At 45.6% G+C, this 24,444-nt stretch overlaps 1 protein-coding gene across 2 annotated transcripts in view; it reads right to left on the bottom strand.

Moving 5' to 3' along the window:
* LOC126419105 (protein vestigial-like) overlaps positions 1-24,444 on the bottom strand; it is a 535,228-nt gene that overhangs the window by 122,375 nt on the left and 388,409 nt on the right. The window contains exons 4-5 of one of the 2 annotated variants that reach the window (XM_050086203.1): positions 12,285-12,552; positions 8,604-8,840 (exon numbers count right to left, since the gene is read on the bottom strand). In XM_050086203.1, coding sequence (XP_049942160.1) covers positions 8,604-8,840; positions 12,285-12,552 — 505 coding nt within the window. Of the gene's footprint in view, positions 1-8,603; positions 8,846-12,284; positions 12,553-24,444 lie in introns of both variants that reach the window. The other variant, XM_050086204.1, reaches the window with a different exon arrangement.

Here is a 24,444-nt window from a genome sequence, read left to right on the forward strand (position 1 = left end):
GCCGGTCTAGGAATGGTAGAACGATGGGTTCGATGACGGTTTGGATGTACCGTGCACTATTCAGTGTCCCCTCGACGATCACCAGTGGTGTACGGCCAGTGTAGGAGATCGCTCCCCACACCATGATGCCGGGTGTTGGCCCTGTGTGCCTCGGTCGTATGCAGTCCTGATTGTGGCGCTCACCTGCACGGCGCCAAACACGCATACGACCATCATTGGCACCAAGGCAGAAGCGACTCTCATCGCTGAAGACGACACGTCTCCATTCGTCCCTCCATTGACGCCTATCGCGACACCACTGGAGGCGGGCTGCACGATGCTGGGGCGTGAGCGGAAGACGGCCTAACGGTGTGCGGGACCGTAGCCCAGCTTCATGGAGACGGTTGCGAATGGTCCTCGCCGATACCCCAGGAGCAACAGTGTCCATAATTTGCTGGGAAGTGGCGGTGCGGTCCCCTACGGCACTGCGTAGGATCCTACGGTCTTGGCGTGCATCCGTGCGTCGCTGCGGTCCGGTCCCAGGTCGACGGGCACGTGCACTTTCCGCCGACCACTGGCGACAACATCGATGTACTGTGGAGACCTCACGCCCCACGTGTTGAGCAATTCGGCGGTACGTCCACCCGGCCTCCCGCATGCCCACTATACGCCCTCGCTCAAAGTCCGTCAACTGCACATACGGTTCACGTCCACGCTGTCGCGGCATGCTACCAGTGTTAAAGACTGCGATGGAGCTCCGTATGCCACAGCAAACTGGCTGACACTGACGGCGGCGGTGCACAAATGCTGCGCAGCTAGCGCCATTCGGCGGCCAACACCGCGGTTCCTGGTGTGTCCGCTGTGCCGTGCGTGTGATCATTGCTTGTACAGCCCTCTCGCAGTGTCCGGAGCAAGTATGGTGGGTCTGACACACCGGTGTCAATGTGTTCTTTTTTCCATTTCCAGGAGTGTATATCCTTGGGGAAAACTACCAACTCATATACGTCTGATTCATGACCATACTGCGGTCTAAGACTATGGATATCATTGGCGTACCTTCTCACCTATCTTCCTCCTGTCTAACTGCGAACCAGAATTTCCATCCCATTATTAACCAACTCTCAGTTTTCCTCAGTTTTTTCTTCAATTATTTTCTCTCCCAATTACTACCTGTCATTTCTCACTTATCCCCGTTCCAATTAACATCCTCATCAGGTTTGATTATTTTGATACTGCTGCCTTGCCTTTCTTTTGGTATATCAATAACCGAATTTGGCAAGGACGTAACATACTCGAATTTGGCAGGGACTTAATATTATCAAAATGGTTTTTATCACAATGTTAATAAGGCTTACATTATTATTATATTCATTACTTTTCTTACTTTCTTTGTTATTACGTTCATAATAATCATTCTGTGTGGGTGACCGAGTTTCTATTCACACTTCAGCGTCGACTGTCAAGAAAAACTAAGAACACCTTGTTAGATCTAAGCTGTCTGCGCAGCTAGGTGCCTAGTAACTTCGTATGCACTCTACAAGTGGAGTATAGCGGACCCCGTCTAGACGGAATTAACTCTAAGAAGTAATCGAAGACTGTAAGTCAAGAAATGTTATTATTTTCATTACAGATTAAAATTAAAAAAAAACTGAAACTTGAAATATGAAATTACAGACAGGTTATCAGAAAAACAGCCGAATGGTACGGAAAAGTACGACGGTGCCTGGAAAGCAATGCCTCACATTTCTTTCTTCAAAAACCATTTGTTCCGCACAAAGAAAATTACACACACGAAAGACTGATCTTTTATCCACAAACCCTAATTTTCCACGTAATCTCCTTCCTCTTCTACGGCTTTCCTCCAGCGTCACACAAGAGAGTATATGCCCTCTACGTACCATTCCTTATTCTAGTCCTGAAGCTATTTCTTCACTATGCGAATCACCTCGTCATCCTGAAAATGTCTTCTTCTCTACAGCCGAAACGTGTATAAGTCCGAGGCAGATAGGTCAGGGATGTCGTGTGCATGGGTTAACACTGCCCAGCTCAGTTTCGTGATGTATTAAAAAGTCCTCAAATTCCTGTGACGCCGTGTGTTATCGCATTGAATCAGAACATCCCCTGGGTTGGTACGGCGCCGAAGCCGCTGGAAGCCCATCTTCAGAGCGAGACCCTCAGCACGTTACAATGTCTCGTGTGTGTCAGTCGTGGACGATCTTCTCCCTCGCTCTAAATCTTGGAGCTCCACCGAACCGACTTCTGATGGCCTCATCCTCTGTGCCGCGAACGGCCTTGCCGCGGTCAGTACACCGGTTCCCGTGAGATCACGGATGGTAAGCAACGTCGGGCGCGGTCACTACTTAGATGGGTAGCCGCCTGGGTACGCAGTGTGCTGTTGGCTGCTTTCCCTTTGCCTTTAGGGCAAAAGGCAGGAGGGGTGCTGGCGTTAGGTCCGAAAACACCAGTCTTTGCGCTAATGTTCTGGATTAAGTTCCAAACCTCTGCAGCGTCTCATGAAGTGAGGGCATGCAGCACTAGTGATGGTGATTCGTCCGCCCTTGTTGCTCTTCGATAGAGGTAGGCGATGTGGCGGTACCAGGTTTCGCCCTCTCCCCTCTCTCATCGTCATCCAACACAAACATGACATTACACTATACACACCCTTTACAGTCACACCTATTACATACACTTCCACATACATATCAGATACACTTAATCACACAACTCTCCCACTTCGCGAAAGTAAGATGTCATTGTACGCGAAGGACTGGAAAACATTCTAAATTAGACGGATGAAAGTGAAATTCGGGGTTTCCCAGGCGATAGTGCCATACGACTTTACTCTTAAGCGTCAGTGTCTAGTGCCAACTGTACTCCTGTCGATTGCAGATGGTCTATAAACTTCACACAAACGTACGTGACTACGAAGTTGTCGATGATGCTGATCCACAAACATACAATATTTGCTGAAAGAATTCACCGCCATTTGACTGTATAATAATGTATTTTTCCTCTGTACATTCTAGATTTCGGCGTTTCCGCTAATATCGAGTACAATTCTAAACGGTATTAGACCACTGACACGAGGTATCTGGTAAAGTCAGCCCAAAACATGTTTGCAGATAGTATGACAATGGTCATGGAGCCGAAATAAGCTTGTAGCACCAGAAAATATTATTTTAATAAAAAAAGTCTTTGAATATAGCAGCGTTTTGACTTACTACACAATGTCATTACAAATCAACTATTTGTTATTAAAAACGCAATGGGTTATAGGATTACAACTAAACTGCAACAGAAGGAGCGATTTATTTTCGCTTGGCTTCTAAAATGTCTTTTTTACCTTGTTGCCATGTAAAAATTGGCTTACTTTACCAAAAAACATTGTGCTTTGCACAATTTCACCTCATTAGCATGCTAATACAGTTGCAGTACCGACAGAATCCGGAAACAGAGTACTATTAAACAAACAGCTGAGGACAAGTTAGGTATCTCATGAACAGCTCAGTATAAAAATAATTGTGTGATTCCTTCCCTTATGTTGTTACAAACCTATGCTGTCATTTCATCAACTGTGGATGTCGCTCAAAATGATTACCTTTTTTCATAGTAAAAAATCTGAAGTTATTTTTATATTTCAATAAATAAGAGAGTTTCACAAATTAACTAAGTGGCAAAATATTTTTCGTGATATCATTGGCCAAAAACTCGCTTCAGTGTCTCGAACTATCTATAAGATATGAAGTACGTTATCGATGCTAACTGTCATTTCACACAGCTATGGATGGCGCTTAAAATGATTACCTTATTTCATTGTAAAAAGTCTGTATTTATTTTTATATTGCAGTAGATAAGAGAGTTTCACAAATTAACTAAATGGGAAAATACTTTGAATTTGCGTAATAACATTGGCCAAAAACTCATTTCAGTGTCTCGAACTATCTATAAAATATGAAGTACGTTATCGATATTACAGTGTCAGTCTATCGTTTGCGCGTGTGACTGGAAGTGACTACACTACATACAATCAATTTTCTTGAGACTGTAGGTTTAAACTTTACATCAACTTTAAAGGAAAGCTGAATATGTTAGCTAAATTTCGTACACAGCAATGTATGGCCTAACCTGCACCAAGTCATGGTGGCTTATTTTTCATTGCAAACTATTCGAATTTCGCACAGTACCTTATTTAATGTCGAAATATCAGAGTAACTACGGCAATTAACGAAATGATAGACAGTTCATTATGAAGCTGATGAATATGGCTACGAAATGCGAGAGGATCAAATTTTTTTACCGAATAGTTTTTTAATAGTTTGAGATACATTTCCTATTAGCCGCCGTGCGTCCATTCCCGCGGTCTGGTCTAAACGGGCAGAAGCTTTTCCGTACGTAACGGACTCAGTAGGCACAGCGAACTGAGGCCCTTCCGAACCGAGGTGTGGACTCGCCCAGCACAGAAAAAGCGAAAGGCGTTTCTGTGCAGGGGAAAGTTATGTCGCGCAAACTGTACTATTGTGGTGTGATAGATCGATACGGCCTTCACCGGCGTGTCACAGTCAGCAACGGAAGCGCACTTTCCCGATGGATGGTGATAGAGGTCACGTAGCCACCAATCGGATCCAATGATGATGCGCGCCCGCTGAGCCCCATCTTCAGTGACTCCTACTACAAGCACCCTCTGCCGCCGCCATCTAGGGTGTTCCAGTCTGAGTCGCAGTCGCAGAGTTCAACAATCTTCAGTCTTAGTCAGCCTTCGACAGATCGCTCGTGCATTAGTAGCAGGAGTCTCACATTGCATGACACCCATACTTGCTTATTATCACACAGGAATTCTGATCAGGATCAGAATCCACTGCAAGTACTATGACAGTTAGGCGGGAGATGAGAAAACTTGGATTCCATGGTCGAGCGGCTGCTCATAAGCCACAAATCACGCTGGTAAATGCCAAACGATGCCTCGCTTGGTTTAAGGAGCGTAAACATTGGACGATTGAGCAGTGGAAAAAGGATGTGTGGAATGACGGATCACGGTACACAATGTGGCGATCCGATGGCAGGGTGTGAGTATGGTGAATGCCCGTTGAAAGTCGTCTGCCAGCGCGTGTGGTGCCAACAGTAAATTTCTAAGGCTGTTGTGTTATGGTGTATTCGTGTTTTTCATGGAGGGGGTTTGCACCCCTTGCTGTTTTACGTGGCGCTATCACAGCAAAGACCTACATTGATGTTTTAAGCACCTTCTTGCTTTGGAGTGGCCGAGGGTTCTAGGTGCTTCAGTCTGGAACCGCGCGATCGCTACGGTGGCAGGTTCGAATCCCGCCTCGGGCATGGATGGAACTTAGAACTACTTAAACCTAACTAACCTAAGGGCATCACACAACACCCAGTCATTACGAGGCAGAGAAAATCCCTGACCCCGCCGGGAATGAACTTGTAAGTCATTTTCAGCCAAACGTCCGGATACTTCTGATCACATAGTGTATGGTAAACAGTAAGTAGAAAAAGGGACAGGATGATAGGACATGTGTTAAGACATCATGGAATAGCTACCACGGTACTAGAGGACGCGGAGCTAATATCGTAGGGGAAGACAGGCATTATACTACACTGAAGAGCCAAAGAAACGGGTACATCTGCCTAATATCGTGTGGGACCCCCGCGAGCGCCCAGAAGTGCCACAACAAGACGTGGCATGGACTCATCTAATGTCTGAAGTAGTGCTGGGGAGGGGATGGGGGGGGGGGGGGGGGAACTGACACAATGAATCCTGCAGGATGTCCATAAATCCGTAGGAGTACGAAGGGGTTGCTGTTTGTTCGTTTGTAAGGTTTAATTGCAATGAATAGAGAAATCTACAAGTTAAATAAATCTTTAAAAAATGGGTCTGAGCACTATGGGACTCAACTGCTGTGGTCATAAGTCCCCTAGAACTTAGAACTACTTAAACCTAACTAGCCTAAGGACATCACACACATCCATGCCCGAGGCAGGATTCGAACCTGCGACCGTAGCGGTCGTGCGGTTCCAGACTGTAGCGCCTTTAACCGCTCGGCCACTCCGGCCGGCAAAATAAATCTTCAGTTCACTGCGTTTCTGCTTCTGCCCAGCTTCACTTTGACAACAGCTGCTGCACCATTTGTACCCCAGTCTCCTTACCAGTGTGTGTGAAGTTGTACACAACAGCTGCTCTATTTAAAACTTGTGAGAATCGATAGTATTGAGCCGTGCGCGGCTCGTGTTCATGCCGTGTATTGCTTGTCATCTTGTGTTTACGGTACTGCCGCATCGTTTCTTATTCGATTTACTGGTATCACTAAGTTGCTAGCTTGCCTGCCCATGAATGGCAGCAGCAGCGCTTATCGACAAGAGCACTGTCGTATTATCTTTGGTGCGGCCGCTAGTATTTCCGAGTCGTCGTGTGTCGGGAGTTGAGTTGGGACGGAGCAGCAGTGAGGTCTGGACAGCCATGACTCGCCCGACTGTTGCCGACACTCATGACTTGAGTGGGGACGACCTTGGTTGGTCGTTCGGTCCGTCGTCGTATCGGACGGCGTGTATTCGGTCGCCGACCGCTTCTGGGTTCTTTGTGTGTGTCGACTTGTGATTCGTCCTTGTTGTTCCACAGTGACCATTTTAGTATCGTTCGAGTTGTTTGCCGAAGTGTTTGAGCGGATCCGTGTGTAGCTTGTGGTTTTGACTGACCACTTATTGTAACGCTGTCTGCGTGTTGGATGCAGTCGGTCGGTTGAGACAGAGCAGCGAGGAAGTCTCCTCAGCTTGAGGTCAGGCCAGAACCGCTGGTGGTGTGCACGCGCTGTCCGATTGTGAGGCGCTAGCTGCGAGAGCTACAAAGTTCATTGCCCTCCAAAGCTGGACACTGAAATTGAGTGATCAGTTAACCTGTTATGACACCCCAACTGCTGTGACATCTCTTCGTTCATTGCCGGTTGTTGCTACCTGGGTCGTTCCAGCTAGCAGCAATGCATGGCGTGTTGGAGTCGGCGAAATTTTGCAGGCATCTTCTTGTATGGTCTTTAACTATTAAATTGGTTGTTACTTATCAGTGAAGTGCACCAGCGGTATTTTCTGCTTTGTGGCCGTTAACGCCCCAGTAACCTGCCCTGGGTGTTTTCCGGCAGTGTGTTTTTCCTCGCCGTGTTGATGTTGTCCGGCACGGCATGTACTTCTACAGCCTTTTAGTTGTTTGTTCATTTTTTTCTTAGAGTGGTTATTGTGCCTTGGCTGTTTTTAGACACCAATTTTGAAGACGTAGTGCAGCTGGTATCTTTGTCCTCTGCTGATACTTCCCGTTGTCGTGCCGTTGGTCGGGCGGAAGGGAATTGATTAGGTTGCTGGACAGTCCTTCAGCTGTCCCTGGGTCGGGTTGCCATCCGGTTATTTAACCTTACTTCTGGCTGCCTGTCTCACTTCATCTTACGTTACAGCTAGCTCCTCAGGCCGGCCTTTGGAACACTTCTGAGCGTTACTGTTCTGTTGGTTTTAGATTGCGATTTTCATTTTAGTCTCAAGTACTGTGCGAGGCCTTCAGCCGTCTATTAATTTAGTTTGTTTTAGTTTTTAAAAAAGGCCTTCAGTCGACTTGAGTTAAAATTTGAAGATTGATTTGTTTAAAAACTAAATTTTCGAAGCCTGTTCCATCTGAAATTCTTGTTATCCAGGCCCTAAGCCCTCAGTTGTTCAATGTCTTGTGTGTGGCCTTCAGCCGAGTATTTGTGAAATAGTTTTTTAAGTAAGGCCTCCAGCCGCGTATATTCTTTAGACCAATTTTTTTTATAGATTGTCGACTCCATGGAGTGTTCTGTGCACCACGACCTAATAGTGGATAAAATTGGAAGGAAAATCAGCATTGGCCGTATTTTGTTGTTTTTATTGTCCGAAAAATCGATTTTCGGTCACTTAGTGACCATCCTCAGTGCTATAATATACAATTAAAATTGATAGGCACTGGTATCAACAAGCTTAGAGCGAGCACATAAACTGAGCAGTTTATGTGATCGCTCTAAGCTTGTTGATACCAGTGCCTATCAATTTTAATTGTATATTACAGCACTGAGGATGGTCACTAAGTGACCGAAAATCGATTTTGCGGACAATAATAACAACAAAATACGGCCAATGCTGATTTTCCTTCCAATTTTTTTATAACTTGTGTTCAAGCCTCCAGCCATTCTTGTTTTTGGTGTGGCTTCGGGCCTCCAGCCCAGGAGGCAACTCAAGTTTTCTTAACTAAGCCTTCAGCCATATTGTTTTATTTTGATTCTTTTAAGGCAATGCGTAATTAAGTGGTTCTTAGGAAAATAGAAGTTTGTGTGTTTTGTTTAACTCACAGTAACTGATTACGGCCCCCTCCACAACCGTAACCTGATCCGCTCTATCCTGCGAAACCAGATTTCATGTATCTCAATCACGGATAGATTTTACAAACAGTGATGGATAGATTTGAGCTGATGGGGAGTATCTACCAGAATTCTTTTATCAAAGATAAGCTTTGGTACCTCATGACATCGACGTTTTTGTTATTGTATTTTTATGGGTACGAAACTTTGCTTATGATACTTTTCGTTAGTACGCCGTGCCCCCTAGGCGCACAGCGCCGTACTCACCCGCCATGGAGGCGGCCGGGTAGGCGGGGTAGGCGGCGGCCGCGGCGGCGTCGAGGTGGTGGGCGGCGGCGGCGGCGGGCTGGTCGTGGTGCAGGCGCGCGCCGTGCGCGGGGGCGGACACCCACGCGTCGCCGGCCGCCTTGCCGCCGTACTGCGGCAGCCGCGCGCCCGGCAGCAGCAGCCCGCTGTAGCCCGCCATGTTGTGGTGGTGGTGGTGATGGTGGTGGTAGTCGTGCACTGCCCTGCGCAACACGTCACGCACTCAGTACCTCACTCCGGCACCCAGCACCCCACGACACCCTAGCCTGCGTCGGGTAATTGGACATAGCACGTCGGCGCCCTGGTTGATGCCGCGTTTCTTGACATCCAGAAAGCGTTTGATACAGTCTGCGCTGCCGATTAGTGAATAACATACGAGCTCACTCAGAGTCGCACCGGATTTATGACTCGGTTAAGGGGAATAGTACGTCAAACGGGCCGACTTGGAGCAGGAGAGGCACCACAAGACATTTTAATTTCCACTGTCTATACTTTTACAAGTAAATTCATAAAACTTTGTCAGTATGACCAGGAAGGATTCAGGATTCACACACGTAGCAGCGGAAGTTCAAAAACATAGCTAAATAATTTTTTTTTACATGTGAAATTTCATCGTTTTTTCACTTACTATTGGCTGCATTTGTTGCTATAGGTACACTTTTCTTCGTAAGTAAGAGAGACTGTTCGATGAATTTTGCACAGCATACAAACCATACTTACATGTGTCTGAAACTCTAGAATCTATTTAAACTTTATGTTTAGAAAAAAATCAAATTTTGTAGTTAATTATCTCAATTTTTACCACAGTTTTTAATAGATTTGGAAAATTCGAAAGTTTCATACACCTGTAAGTATGGTTTGTATGCTGTGCAAAATTCATCAAAGAATCTCTCCTACTTGTGAAGAAAAATGTACCTATAGCAACAAATGCAGCCAACAGTAAGTGAAAAAATGATGAAATTTCATATCTAAGAAAAATTTATTTTGTTATGTTTTTTCACTTCCACTGCTATGAGTGTGAATCCTGAATCCTTCCTGGTCATGCTGACAAAGTTTTATGAATTTACTTGTAAAAGTATAGACAGTTGAGAGGGGGGGAGGGGCCTTGTTCACTAGGGGTCGAACCGCATAATAACCCTGGGTTCGGTGTGGGGCGACGGTGGGTTGGGTGGCCTGTTGTGGGATTGTGAACCACTGAGGGCTACGGCGGGGCGAAGGCTCTCCGTTGTTTCTAGGTCCCTGGTTCAATACACAATGGCTTTTTACGAGGCACCTGACTCTAAATGTCTACGTCTATTTACTGACACAGTAACTTTAGCAGGTAGTCAGAATGAGATTCCTCTGGAAAAGGATTAGGCAATAGTCATGTTGCTTGTACGAGGAAGTCAGAGAGATGCCACATTCGTAACAAAGGAACAAGGCAGATGAGCTCATGAATATCAATCTTATATTTACACTCTCTGACATAAAGCGAAGCACTCAGAAGGGGAGAGGGTGGGGGAAACATTATGGCACTTATGGACTGAGAGGGTATGTGATGTTGTTTCAGTGACCACAAAGTCCAGTCAAATTTACAAGAACTTGGTATGTGAGCCTACTGGTCAGTATGCACGCATGCATACTGGACGCATGCACTGATCCATGTGGAAAGGATGTTTAAGGCCGGTGTATCCTAATCATGAGGCAAAATGGCCGACTATTGTTATCATTAGTCCTTGATATGCTAGATACTACCACTAAGAGGAGTTGACGTCCAAGCTGCTCCCTCACAAGTTCTGTCTGGGCAGATCTGAGGATCTAGCTGGCCACAGGAGTAACTCAGCATCACACAAACATTTCAGAGAGGGACGTGCCGCATGAGCATTCTGCATCTTTAAAAACGGCACCACAATACCGTCGCACGAGTGGTAATACATGAGGACGCAGGTTGCCGGTGAATTACTGTTGTGCCGTCAGAGTTCCCTCAGTCACTACCGGCTGTATCATGAAGTCATAACTAATTGCAACTCATAGCATGACCCCAGGAGTAACACCAGTCTGCCACTCCAAAACATTTGAAGAATGGGACCTCTACCCAGCTCATCGCCATCTGAGGAGTGCAAAACCGTCATCGCTGAACACAATGAGACGCTATTCATCAGCAGTCAGTGCTTCCCGATCACGGCCCCATTCCAACGTAACAGTTTGTGCTGTGGCGTTAACAGCAGCCTATGCATAGGTTGGTAATTATCTAGTCTGCCTGTTGCTGGCCTCTGACTAATGGTGCTGATGACAGAGTGTTCCACTGACTACTTTACTAGTTCTCGGATGGCAGGCGTAAATGTGAAGGGGTTACGATATATCTGGTGCACATTAAGGGGGGTAGGACGTCAAACGGGCCGTCTTGGAGCAGGAGAGACACCACGGGACATTTTAATTTCCACTGCCTATACTTTTACTAATAAATTCATAAACCTTTTGTCAGCACGACCAGGAAGGATTGAGGATTCACAATCATAGCAGTGGAAGTTCCAAAAAAAAAAAAAAAAAAAAAAAAAAAAAAAAAAAAAAAAAAAAAAAAATTACATGTGAAAAATCATCATTTTTTTCACTTGTATTGGCTGCGTTTGTTGCAATAGGTACACGTTTCTTCATAAGTAAGAGAGATTCTTCGATGAATTTTGCACAGCATACAAACCACACATACTGGTGTATGAAACTCTAGAAATTATTTAATTTATGAAAAAATGAGTGTGCTGTTATATTTTAAACTTCATGTTTAGAAAAAACTCAAATTTTATAGTTAATTATCTCAATTTTGACCACAGTTTTTAATAGATTTGGAAAATTCTAGAGTTTCATACACCTGTAAGTATGGTTTGTATGTTGGGCAAAATTCATCGAAGAATCTCCCTTACTTATGAAGAAAAGTGTACCTATAGCAACAAATGCAGCCAATGGTAAGTGAAGAAAAGGTGAAATACAAATGTCAAAAAAATAAATTATTTTCTTATATTTTTGAACTTCCGCCACTATAAGTGTATATCCTGAATCTTTTCTGGTCATTCGGACAAAGTTCCATGAATTTATTTTTAAAAGTACAGACAGTGCAAATTAAAATGTCCTGTGGTGTCTCTCCTGCTCCAAGTCGTCCCGTTTGACGTCCTACCCCCCTTAAGGCGCTCCTTCCTCGTAGTGGTCAGAGGTGGTCGACCGAATCTCGACGACGAGTATGCGTGCCTTCACGTTCCCACACATCCAACATCGAGCCACTGTTAGATCCAAATGCCCCACAAACTTTGCTATTGAGCGATCCAACCATTTGGCCAAATGGAGACTCACAATGAGGCCCCTTTCAAACTCTGCCGGGTGCTGATAACGCTGTCTCACATGACTACGTCTTATCTCTTTATCCTTCTGAGTGGTCACTATACAACTGATGCTGTTCATCCCGCTTACACACCCTACCAGGCGTGTTAACATCATCAAGTCCTCTTCACATTTTGTGTCGGGCGGCGTACTTGGTTTTTTGCTACAGATCGACAAAAGAAAGGATAATCAGGAGAATGTGGTAGCTCCTGTCACAACCAGAAGGGACCGTACTCTTCAACAAGCAGGGGGTGCGCTGAAGCTCTGGCGGAGCGCGAGACTGAGGCGGCTTACCTGTGGTGCGTGTACTGCTGGTAGTGCGAGTGCCACGGGTCGGACTGGTGGTGTTGGTGGTGGTGGTAGGGGTCGGTGGCGGAGGCGGCGGCTGCCGCCGCGGCGGAGTACAGGTCGTGGTGCGCGCCGCCAGCTGACCCGCTGCCTCCCGCCCCGCCCACTGCCGCCCCCGCAGACGCCGCCCCAGACGTCGCTGCTGTGGGTGGCGGCACGTAGTTGCTGTTCCAGAAGCTGGCGGGGAAGTTGCGCGCTGACATCGGCGACGACTCTGTATGCACAGCAAGTGGCAGCCTCGTCACGTACTTATTAATTAAGGAAGTTGCTGTTGGGTCGCTACTTAAATGGATGAGTAAGAGATTTTTTTGCATATTTTAATATCATTACATGCTACTCTGATTTGCACTCTCGAAACTTTGCAAACTCCATTAATCCCACCTATAGAAACTACCCTTCCTACTTAAATGCTAAAGTACATAAACAATTAGCAATGGGACCGTGAGTGCAAGGGATCACCACCTACATTCCAGAAAGCAAACAGACAACATAATTGCTTGGACTTCAGCGGCCAGAGTCAGTTGATTAGACCCAGAAGAGGGCCGCTACAACCGTGGCCGAAACGTTGGTTTTCTGCAGCAGTAGTTTTATATAGTATGACGCGGGACCATACCCACAAAACATATATGTCGACATACGACATGCTCGAGGAAATTAACAGCAACTTTTTTTTAGTGTGTTCAGTACAGTTTTGGCATATGCTGTCGTCACCCTCGGAGATGTAGAAGGAAACCTAATATGACGGAATATTCACTTCCTTTATTGGTCAGCCGTTCATATCAAGAATTTTAAACAGCCACTCATTTTCCTCATATGAAGTAGCTGTATTCTTGTGGTGTGTTTAGTTGCCTCCATTACTATGGCTTCTTGGTTCTTGTTAATCACATCTCATTAACTTCTAAGGAATACATAAAACATGACATCAAAAAAACAACTCTATTCTGCAGTAGACACAATATGGTGGTTTCAACAAAGTTAGTTTAGATTCAACAATCGATGTGTCGATTCTGGTATTATTACTCACTTGTAGTGTTATCTGCACATATTGCCGTCGCACCTCTGATGTTGGTCGACGAAATATACTCCAAGACAAAAAAGCGACGCATCGCGGTGGGATTAACCGAATATGACGGAAATCTGTAGATGCGATGTACGTGTACAGACAAACAAATGATTACAATTTCAGAAAAACTGGATGGATTATGCAAGAGAAACAGCTTCACAAATTGAGCTAGTCAATAAGACGTTGGTCCGTTTTTGGCGCCTACACAAGCAGTTTTTCGGCTTGGCGTTGACTGGTAGAGTTCTTGGATGGCCTCCTGAGAGGTGTGTAGTTTGATGTGCTCCTGAGGGATATCGTGCCTAACTCGGTCTGATTGGCGTGTTACATTAGCAAAATCCCGAGCTGGTTGGAGGGCCTTGCCCATAATGCTCCAAACGGTATCAGTTGGGGAGAGATCTGGTGCCGCTATTGGACAAGGATGGGCTTGGCAAGCACGAAGACAGGCAGTAGAAACTATCGTTATCTTGCTGAAATTTATCCCAGGATGGCTTACCATGAAGGGCAACAAAACGGTTAGTAGAATATCGTCGACGTACCACTGTCCTCTAAGAGTGTCGCACATACCACCAAAGGGTCCTGATTGAAATCAATTGGCAACCCGAACCATCACCGCTGGATGTCGGGCCGTCTGGCCAGCAACAGTCAGGTTGGTGTCCCACCACTGTCCGGGACGTTTCCATACACAGCTTCACTCGTCATCGTGGCTCAGTTGCAAGATTCATTCGTCACTGAAGACAATTCTATCCCAGTCAATGAAATTCCAGGCCGAAGACGTGTCTTGAGACGCCACCAACAGCAGTGGGATACGAACCTCAGTCGTTCGCCGTATGTCCCGACAACGAGCAGTGATGGTCCACAGGGCCATTTCACTTCATAGGAGAATCCCTTTGGTTATCATCCGCGACATGCATGCAGCACACTGGTACGTCGACCACATCCTATGCCCCGTTTTGTTGCCATTCGTGGCAAACCATCCTGAGCTTACTTTTCAGCAGTGAGAGTTTCTTCTGCTTATCTTCGCGATTGCCACACCCAACCTTGCCCAGGAGGATCACTGGACCTCCCGCAAAAGAGAGAACATTTGGAGTATTATCGGCAGTGCCCATAACCAGCTGGTGATTTTTGGCACGACATCCTCAGGAGGGAATACAACAACTCTCTCAATCAATGCCGAGCCGAATAACTGCTTACACAAGGACCAGACAAAGGCAAACATATTCTTCACATCCCAAATTTTTTAGACTCTTTCTCTCGCATAAACCAAGCAATATTTCTGAAATTGCAATCATTAGTTTGTCTGTACATGTACATAATCGATCTACCGATTTCTGTCCCATTCGGAAAATTCCTTCATCTGCGTCTTTTTTTTCCTTTTTCCTTTTTTTCGTAGAGGTTGTTTTAGTACTCTTATTGGAGCGTAAGCACTAGGAATTTTAACAGTAAATCTTTCCGTGGTGCACAGAGCCTCTGACGTAGCGTCTACCACTGCAGTCTGAAGAGAGTTCCTGAGACGCCCTCACACTTACTCAGTGAATCCGTTTGGTCCAACTTCGCTCTGTTTTGCATGTTGTCTGCCTCCTCTATGAATGTATCCTAGCAAAGGTTTCAGACTGACTAACAACACGCGACTGTTTTGTAAGCTTCCTTTTTGGTGTGGATGAATTCCATTTCCTCAAGATTCTTCCTCTGAATCACCGCCCGGCACCTGCCGTCCTAAAACAATTTTTAAAGCGTCTTTACACGTATGATCTATCCAGGTGCATGCACCTAGACATTTTACAATTATTAATGCGCCCTGTAATACATCGCCAATAATGTAGTCGACCAGTAATATTATCATCCGTGTGTGTGTGTGTGTGTGTGTGTGTGTGTGTGTGTGTGTGTGATGATCAGTAATGGCCCCATTTAACACTCGTGGGGCACTTCGGAAGTTATACAGCGAGCCCGAGGTCCGAAGAGGAATGGCCAATATTCAGGGATTTGGCAGGAACGATCATCAGAAGCGAAAAAGTGGAGCTAACATCGGCTCTAAATTGCACACCTTAAGAGCTACGGGCACTACTTCGTCTTAGATACTGTGAAACATATATCTACTACAGACTGAGTGCTCATAGCTCTTAAGGTGTGCAGTTTACAGTCCATGTTTGATGGACTTTTTTTGTTTTGGTCCATCCTAGTACCTCTCAAAATATGGAAAGCAAAGGGCGTGCAGTAGAAGAGAGTTTTTTCACAGCACCGAAGATGAATTTCTCATAGCTCTTAAGGTACGAATTTTAAAGTCCATGTTCACTAGACTTTTGGGCTTCGAATGATCGCTCCTGTCATGTACCTGAACACTGAATATTCCTTCTGGGACAACATGTGTATTCGACGATTTCACACAGTTAAAAACTATTGTTGACTTTTATCTAATAGCAAACTGAGAACACCTGAGATGGCATCTTCTTAGAAGCGTGACCGAATATATTGATACCTGCTACGCATATCTTGCGAAACGACCACGAAGGTATGTTTTAGGGAGGTTCGGGAATACACAGAGGCCTACCAGCAATCGTTCCCGAGCACTATTCCAGAATGAATCACGAAAAGAATGTGGTGCCAACGCTACACAAAGTACTCTCCCCCACAAGTTAAAAAAAAAATGTTAAAATGTGTGTGAAATCCTATGGGACTTAACTGCTAAGGTCATCAGTTCCTAAGCCTACACACTACTTAACCTAAATTATCCTAAAGACAAACACACACACCCATGCCCGAGGGAGGACTCGAACCTCCGCCGGGACCAGCCGCACAGTCAGTGACTGCAGCGCCTACGACCGCTCGGCTAATCCCGCGCGGCGATCCACACGTCCTAATATGTGTTGTGACCAGGTGAAACTACTTTCGTCCGCCCACAACTCTGGGTTCTTTGATTGCTCTGGGAGAAGGCTCATCAAACTAGAACTCACGAAATGTTAGTTCAATTTAGTACATTAATGAATAAAAGATTTACTTCGACACACATCTTTGCCGCAGGAGTATTGGATAAACACAGACGCCATGGACTAGCATCACTTGATGCACTAATTAACTCTTATCTTGAAGTACAGTGTTTAACATTAACAATACTACAAGTTCATCTGAAATTTTAACACTTCATTGGTCCCACACTGTGATGTTTATATGCTGTAGCTGACGTCTCGAGCCGGTGCGGAGCGCTTGCATGCTCAGCACTGCATGGACCTCAGTACGAGGATGCTGCAGTTGCCGTATGGGGGAGGCTTCTGAAGCACTCCCATACCTCGTTGTGAATTGCACCGACCCTTCGCTAATGTCTGTGATATGGTATCGATTCGGATTGCCAACTTTGGTGTGCCAACACGATCTCACAAAATGCCTTGCGGAGTGTGTACCTGTATGTAGGTGTACATGTAGAATGTCATTAAGCTTGTATGATATTATATTTACTGAAAGATAATGTTGGTGTGTAGAATGCCTGCGTCAGTTCATAAGATCTCTGTTTATGGAAACCATGTTGATTCGTACAGAGGAGACGAAGCACTTGTTGAAGAAGTTTCGGAAGTCTCACTTACTACTTGGCAATATTCCACGTAGAAAAGTGGAAGAACGTTGCCTGGAGTGTAGTTACTTGAGCAGCATTGTCTTACATAATGGACTGTTCGAAATACAGAGTGACAGTCTAGCCTTATTACTGTATCCATCAACGTCCATTTAGTAACAACCTCTCTCTCTCTTCCTGACTTAATAGTTTACTTGGATGGGAGACAAAGGCTTCGCGCAAATTTACAAGGGTTGTGGGTTTGGCAGACGGACCCGCACTCCGTTTCGCAATGACTGCGCAGCAGCGGGCGATATTTCGCAGCGACACCGGGCATCGAGTACAAGTGTCGCCGCTGTCCCCGGGAGCAAATTCGCGCTGTAAACAGCCACTTGCCGGCTGTCGCTTGTCGCGTCCGCAGGTGGTTCGGCTCGGCGCTAAGTGGGCCGGCCCCGGCCAGCCAGAATAGACGAGCCCGGCCGTGTCGGCATTCCGCCGCGCCGCGCCGCGCCGCGCCGCCCCTACCGGCTATCTATACTCGCGTCGCCGCAGCCCGCCTCCGCCACGCACACGTCGACGCCTCGCATTCCTCCCTGGTCGCCCAGGCGAGCTGCTCGCCTCATCGCGTCGCTATTTCGGCTTGTGTGTGAAAGTCTTTCTTCTCGAGGTGGGAAAAAAAAAAGAATCCAAAAGCGTGATAACATTATATGTGCCACTAACAAACTTGATGCCACGATTTGACACTACTACACTAGTAACATCGGCAAAGCAGTTCACACCGTCAGCTTCGACATAACGCTACTATGAGAATGACAGCTAAAATTTTGAAATACTACGCTAAGTGGCTTGGAAGCCACCTCTAAAAAAGACAGCAACGCATCGTCTCTGGGAATCAAAAGTTGCCCTGACAGCATGTTCTCTCAGGATTGCCGCAGGGGTCACCCTTGGGCCCAACAATCTTTTCCTTGTATGTCGACGATATCTCGTCGCATCTGTCCCGCTGTAAATATTTGTCCGCAGCTCGTGGTCGTGCGGTGGCGTTCTCGCTTCCCACGCCCGGGTTCCCGGGTTCGATTCCTGGTAGGGCTCAAAAAAATGGCTCTGAGCACTATGGGACTTTAACATCTGTGGTCATCAGTCCCCTATAACTTAGAACTACTTAAACCTAACCTAAGGACATCACGCACATCCATGCCCGAGGCAGGATTCGAACCTGCGACCGTAGCAGTCGCGCGGTTCCGGACTGCGCGCCTAGAACCGCTAGACCTTCTGGCAGGGTCAGGGATTTTCTCTCCCTCGTGATGACTGGGTGTTGTGTGATGTCTTTAGGTTGGTTAGGTTTAAGTAGTTCGAAGTTCTAGGGGACTGATGACCATAGATGTTAAGTCCCATAGTGCTCAGAGCCATTTGAACCATTTTTTTGTAAATATTCCTATGCTGGCGATTTCCAGCTTTAACTAAGCGTCAGACGTGAAAACATCAATACTGCGATTGTCTACATAAATGATGCTGTGCCTTATGGCTCTGAGCACTATGGGACTTAACATCTGTGGTCATCAGTCCCCTAGAACTTAGAACTACTTAAACCTAACTAACACGAGACTGGAATGGAAGGGAGAACCGGTAGAGGTACTCAAGGTACCCTCCGCCACACACCGTCAGGTGGCTTACGGAGTATGGATGTAGATGTAGATGTAGAACCTAAGGACATCACATACATCCATGCCCGAGGCAGGATTCGAACCTGCGACCGCAGCGATCACGCGGTTCCAGACTGAAGCGCCTAGAACCGCACGGCCACTCCGGCCGGCTGCTGTGCCGTAAGTGGTACGAGGTGGCGCAGTGGTTAGCATATTGGACTCGTATTCGGGGGTGGGCGACGGTTCAAATCTGCGTCTGCCAATCCAGATTTAAGTTCCCTGTGACTACCTTAAATCGCTCGAGGCAAATGACGGGACGGTTCCCTTGAAAGGGAAGGCCGATTGCCTTCCCCATCCTTGAAGCAATTCGAGCTTATGCTCCGTCTCTAATGATCTCACTGTCGACGGGACGTTAAACCTAATCTTCCATAATTCTTTCCTTCCCTTAAGTGACATGGTGGGCGCAAAATCTAGGACTTTGTGAAAGAGTTCCAAGTAATTTTAATATCCATCAGAAGTTACTATGTTTTCAAGTCCGTGAGCAATTTCCTCCTGTTCTTCTCGACAGTATTTCGATACCTTACCAAAGGAACAATGAAGAACTTGGGTGTAGTTTGGATGTACATTTGGCTCTGAGCACTATGGGACTTAACATCTATGGTCATCAGTCCCCTAGAACTTAGAACTACTTAAACCTAACTAACCTAAGGACATCACACAACACCCAGTCATCACGAGGCAGAGAAAATCCCTGACCCCGCCGGGAATCGAACCTGGGAACCCAGGCGCGGGAAGCGAGAACGCTACCGCAGGACCACGTTGGATGAACACTTCACCTGGGCAAAGAATAGTGTCGTCATATACAGAACTTGCCCTTAAAAAGCTTTGCAATATATTTCCACGGGATGTGAAACGTAAACTTGTGCAATCAATCGTTCTACCGAATCTCCACTATTGCGATGTCATCTAACACAGCACGAGTAGTAACAACACTAGATAGTTAGAACTGACCGTGAGTAGTTGTGTTCGTTACATCTGAAACATCTGTCTACTTCACGGTGTCAGTGTTTTATGCGTCTAGTTAGGCTGGTTGCGCCTAAACAAGTTACGTGACTACCACGCGCCATGTTTACTTCATCGGCTCCTCAGTGCACACGCATCCCAGTGTCTGACATACGAAATTAAATAACTGTCGTCACATCATAATCTAAACATGAGGTCGCACTTACGTAGTACCGCAGCTGTACTCGTCATCAAAACAAAAACATTCGAAAACTACCTCTGTTATTGCCGTCCACCACTAGAACAATCTGCCCCGTTGTTTTCAAATGCCGGCCGGGGTGGCAGAGCGGTTCTAGGCGCTACAGTCTGGAACCGCGCGACCGCTACGGTAGCAGGTTCGAATCCTGCCTAGGGCATGGATGTGTGTGATGTCCTTAGGTTAGTTAGGTTTAAGTAGTTCTAAGTTCCAGGGGACTGATGACCTCAGAAGTTAAGTCCCATAGTGCTCGGCCAATCTGGTCGGCAATCACGTGGTAGGTGCGGGCCACCGCTAGGTCTATGCGTCTTCCGTTATCATTCATGCTATTGTCATGTATTAATACGAAACGTCTACATATATACTCCGCTAGCCACCAAGCGGTGTGTGGCGGAGGGCACAATTCGCGCCAAAGTCATATTTCCACCCCTCTGTTCCACTAGCGGATCGCGCGAGGGAAAAACGACTGTCTGAACGCCTCAGTACGAGTTCTGATTTCCCTATTACAATTTATGTTGACAAGATCCTCTACCTGTGGGCAGTTACTAGTGAGCATTCATTCTGAAGTACGATATATGTAAGCTGGCTGTCGTCTAAAGCCATGGCTTGCGATAATTCTCGTTTTGTCAGTTTGGTTTATGACAAGAGCCGCTCGGCTTCATCTAATCTAATGTACCAACATGTGATGTAACAAGACCCACTACTTCTGAAGAAGATATCTCTAGAAATATCGAAAATTAGGTCAAGGGCTAATAAACCTTTATTTTCAACTGGTTGGCTGATTTTTCAACCTCTTCACAGATTTAATTATTTACAGTGATTAAAAGACATGACACTCGGGGACTGCATCAAAATGAATTAACGTTCAAGTATCAGTTTGTCACAGTGGCCAATATTACGTGAAGAGGAACACCAGAGGAAGAATCGATCGAGATTTAGTAACTAAATGGTTCTGCAGTAATCATTCACCTCACGGAGGATAAACTTACGTCAGTCTGAAATAGCTACAGACATCCTCATTTTGACTCCTAGCATCTATTTCAACTTCAAAAGAAAACTCATATTCTCTACTCGTAATATACCAAGTCATGTAAACAATATGTTAGGTTCAAGAATGGACTGTTGTGTGTAGACAGTATCGCAGTGACAACTGCTTCCAGATACGTCGTTGAACAATTCAGAATTGTTACTGAGACTGCTGCCATGACAAGATGAGCTTGTCGGGACTGAGTTGGCTGTCAGAGCTCGGGGCAGAAGTGACTAACTTACGGCCGATACTCTGACTACTGCTTCTGTTGGAGACACCTCCGTCCGTTACACAGTTTGACAGCGCATTCCATCAGACCGTTAGATCCGCATGTTCCCTCAACCTTTGCACCTTCAACAGAGCACTTCGCTTTCGCGACTGAAAGATTTACAATTACCTACTGCTACAAAGGAAGAAAATGAGACTGTGATGGATATTTATGTCTGCTCCTCCGGAGCGAGGGGCAATATTTTTTACTGCGCCTTTGGCACACAACGATTCGCGATGCGGACAAATCGCAGGACGGGAACGACGTATGCTCTTTGCCTGAAGATATACATTTGTCCGAAACATCGTTTTTTTCTGTCGTTGTCGCAGGGATTCTGAAATCGGTCCTCATCTCTGAGGAACTGCAAGACAGCTTCAAGAATATATTTGAATTTGTTTCGGATACAATTCGTCCCTTGTCACATGACTAAACATGGTTCCTACTGTGCAACTTACGTTACATCTTGATCGTTGGAAATATGTATCTGAGATGATACATGATACGCCGGATATCTTTTAAGTTCGTTTTTGGAATTTAAAACTACGTGTGTGGAGCTGGCACAAATATAGTTATTAGCTTTTCCTTTTTTCCCTTTCATTGTCCTGGTAATTACGTAGGCTATACAGTCTCTCTTTTGATTAAGATGAAATTCTGATGAAAGGAAGGTGATGTGAGAATTTTCGTCAAGACTGAATGTTTGGCTTTCGCTTTTTGCAATAATTTCATCCGTCTCGGTTCCCTCAAAATCTCTCCTTCTGGGAGACATGCTCAGAAACTCGACGAATGATGGTAGAGAGAAAAACCGCGGTGGCAATGCATGGCTTAAATAGCGGACAATGACTGGTGTGCTTTGAGGCAAGAAGATCCCGGACCGATGGAAATCTAAAATATAGCGCTCTACAGTAATTCCAGTTGCGTTGTACGGTGTAGATATTGACCTGTGTCAAAAGAACCATAACAGTGACCTGCTAGAATGAAAACCAAAATGTTTCGGTGGACGTTCTATCTCACACTTCATGATCATGCGACAAATGGCGAACCTATTTCTGAGAAGATGAGGGGAAGTCGTCTACGGAGATGTGGAGACCGAGCAGTCCAAGATGCAACTGCAACACACTCGTTTCCACAGGCAATCGATGATGAACAAGCTAATGGGAACCTATGCACCGTTTACTAGGTGCCCTCCATATAATCTGAACAAAGGTATCCGGACACTTAATAGTATACATCAATATGGGTGTGCCAATCTTTCGCCTATATGTCTCGAAGTCTGCTGGGGACGTTTTAAATGAGGTATCAAAATGTCTTTGGAGGACTGGGAGCCCATTCGTTCTAAAGAGCCGAAAACAGACAAGGCAGTGACACTGTATGCTGTGTCTGGAGCGAATTCGACGTCCTGACTCACTCCAAAGGCGTTCCACTGTGGGTTCAGGTCGGGACTCTGAGCAAACCAGTCCATTTCAGGAATGTTATCGTCCACAAACAACTGCCTCACGTAAGCTGCTACAACAGGGTGTATTGTCATGTTGATACATACGATCATCGTCACCGAAATGTTTACCTATAGAGCGCAGAACAAAATGCTGTAAAAAGTGTTCATAACTGTCAGCATTTACCCCATTCTTAAGCGCAGTAAGAGGAGTAAAACCTGACCACGGAAAATACCGCCACACAGTTACATAATCGCCTCCGTATTTCACAGCTGCCACTACATATTATGATAGGCAAAGTTCTCCAGGCTTCAGCAAATCCAAACCCTTCCATTGGGTTGCCACGTGGTGTAGTATGATTCATCGCTGCAAATCACTCGTTTCCAATCACCCACTGTCTGGTACAGTCGCCCCTTACGCCACCACAAGTGTCACTTAGCACTGAATACAGAAACGTGTGACTTATGCGGAGTTGCTCGACCATTGTCACTCACTTTTTTCTGCTTGCGCACAGTCAGTCTGCTAGCTGGACTGCTTGCATCACTCGAAGTCACGAGTGGCTCTTGCGTTGGTTTTATGAACTTTTTACAACGACAATGTGCTATGTTCGACGATCCCTGTGCGTCAGTACATGAGTTTTACCTGACTTTGTTTAGCTGCGGTTGTTCCTTCGCGTTTCCAATTTATAATTACTTCACCAAAAGTCGAATTGGGAAGCCTTAGAAGGCTGAAAGATCTGTGATCAATTTGCTTCTCACGTGAGATCGAATGGCTAGCCCACGTTGGAAGTCACTCACCTCTCCTGACCGATCCAGGTAGCGGATCCACCTCTCCAGACATCTAGTGACCAATTTCGAATTATATAGAGAAGTCTGGTAGACCTCAAGATAGCGGGTCTCCACACTGACCAAGCATAACGTTGCTTCAAGTGGAGACAGAGCGCCAAAAGATCGGGACAAGTGCTGAGGAGGAGGAGTGGGAGGAGGAAGAAGAAGAAGAAAAGAAAGAAGAAGACGACTGTATTACCGTAACTACCTTGGGTAGTTTTTAAACTGCACTGTACACTCTACTAGATTTTCTTATGCACTGTTCCTACCTCACTCTGCTCTATTCTGTTCTATTGCTCGATTATAGCATTAATTTTCATACTTCAAGAATCTGGACTATTTATCTTCTGTTCTTATGTTGCAAATTGTACACCAAATAGTCTGTCCGTCTAAACTAACATTACGCTAAGTATTAATTTACCAAGGCGTTATGTCACCACTGTGCTCACAGTTCTCGTTAGACATTAACAATGCTATTTTTATCCAGCCTTTAATGAAGTCTTCGTGTAAAGTTGGGCATTGAATGGTGATGGGAACAACCGAATGGTAAAAACGTCTATTTGTCGGTTGCTGGAAAACAGTTGACTTATTCGGGTGTAGTTTTATGTGTCGGTTGAATTAGTTATTCATTCTTTAGTGTGAAACTATGGGAGCAACAGAATGAAACCAGTCGCTGCAGTCCGGTGCATTCTGTTCTGATGGGAAACATTCGATCGTTTTGCCGTTTTTCAATCATTGACTGCATTCTGTTATCTGTCGTCACTGTTATTGTTGTTACGATATTTGCATTTTATTGAGTGCTAATAAATAATTGCTAATTCAGTTTTTCATCTGTGATTATGAATAACATGAATAATTGTTAACAGCGAATTTCGCGTCTGGATCAAAATGCCGAAGCGCTCACTTCCGCGAGAATGAAAGAAATTATACGACTGGATAGAAAGTGATCGAGATAAATTACATTCCTATACAAATACTGCAAGGAAGATTCATGTTACGAAACTACATGATGAAGATAAATTGCTACACTTGGCGGTCACCGCAAGACGAAAGTG

Source organism: Schistocerca serialis, chromosome 9 (genome assembly GCF_023864345.2).
Source record: "Schistocerca serialis cubense isolate TAMUIC-IGC-003099 chromosome 9, iqSchSeri2.2, whole genome shotgun sequence".
Taxonomy (NCBI): domain Eukaryota; kingdom Metazoa; phylum Arthropoda; class Insecta; order Orthoptera; family Acrididae; genus Schistocerca; species Schistocerca serialis.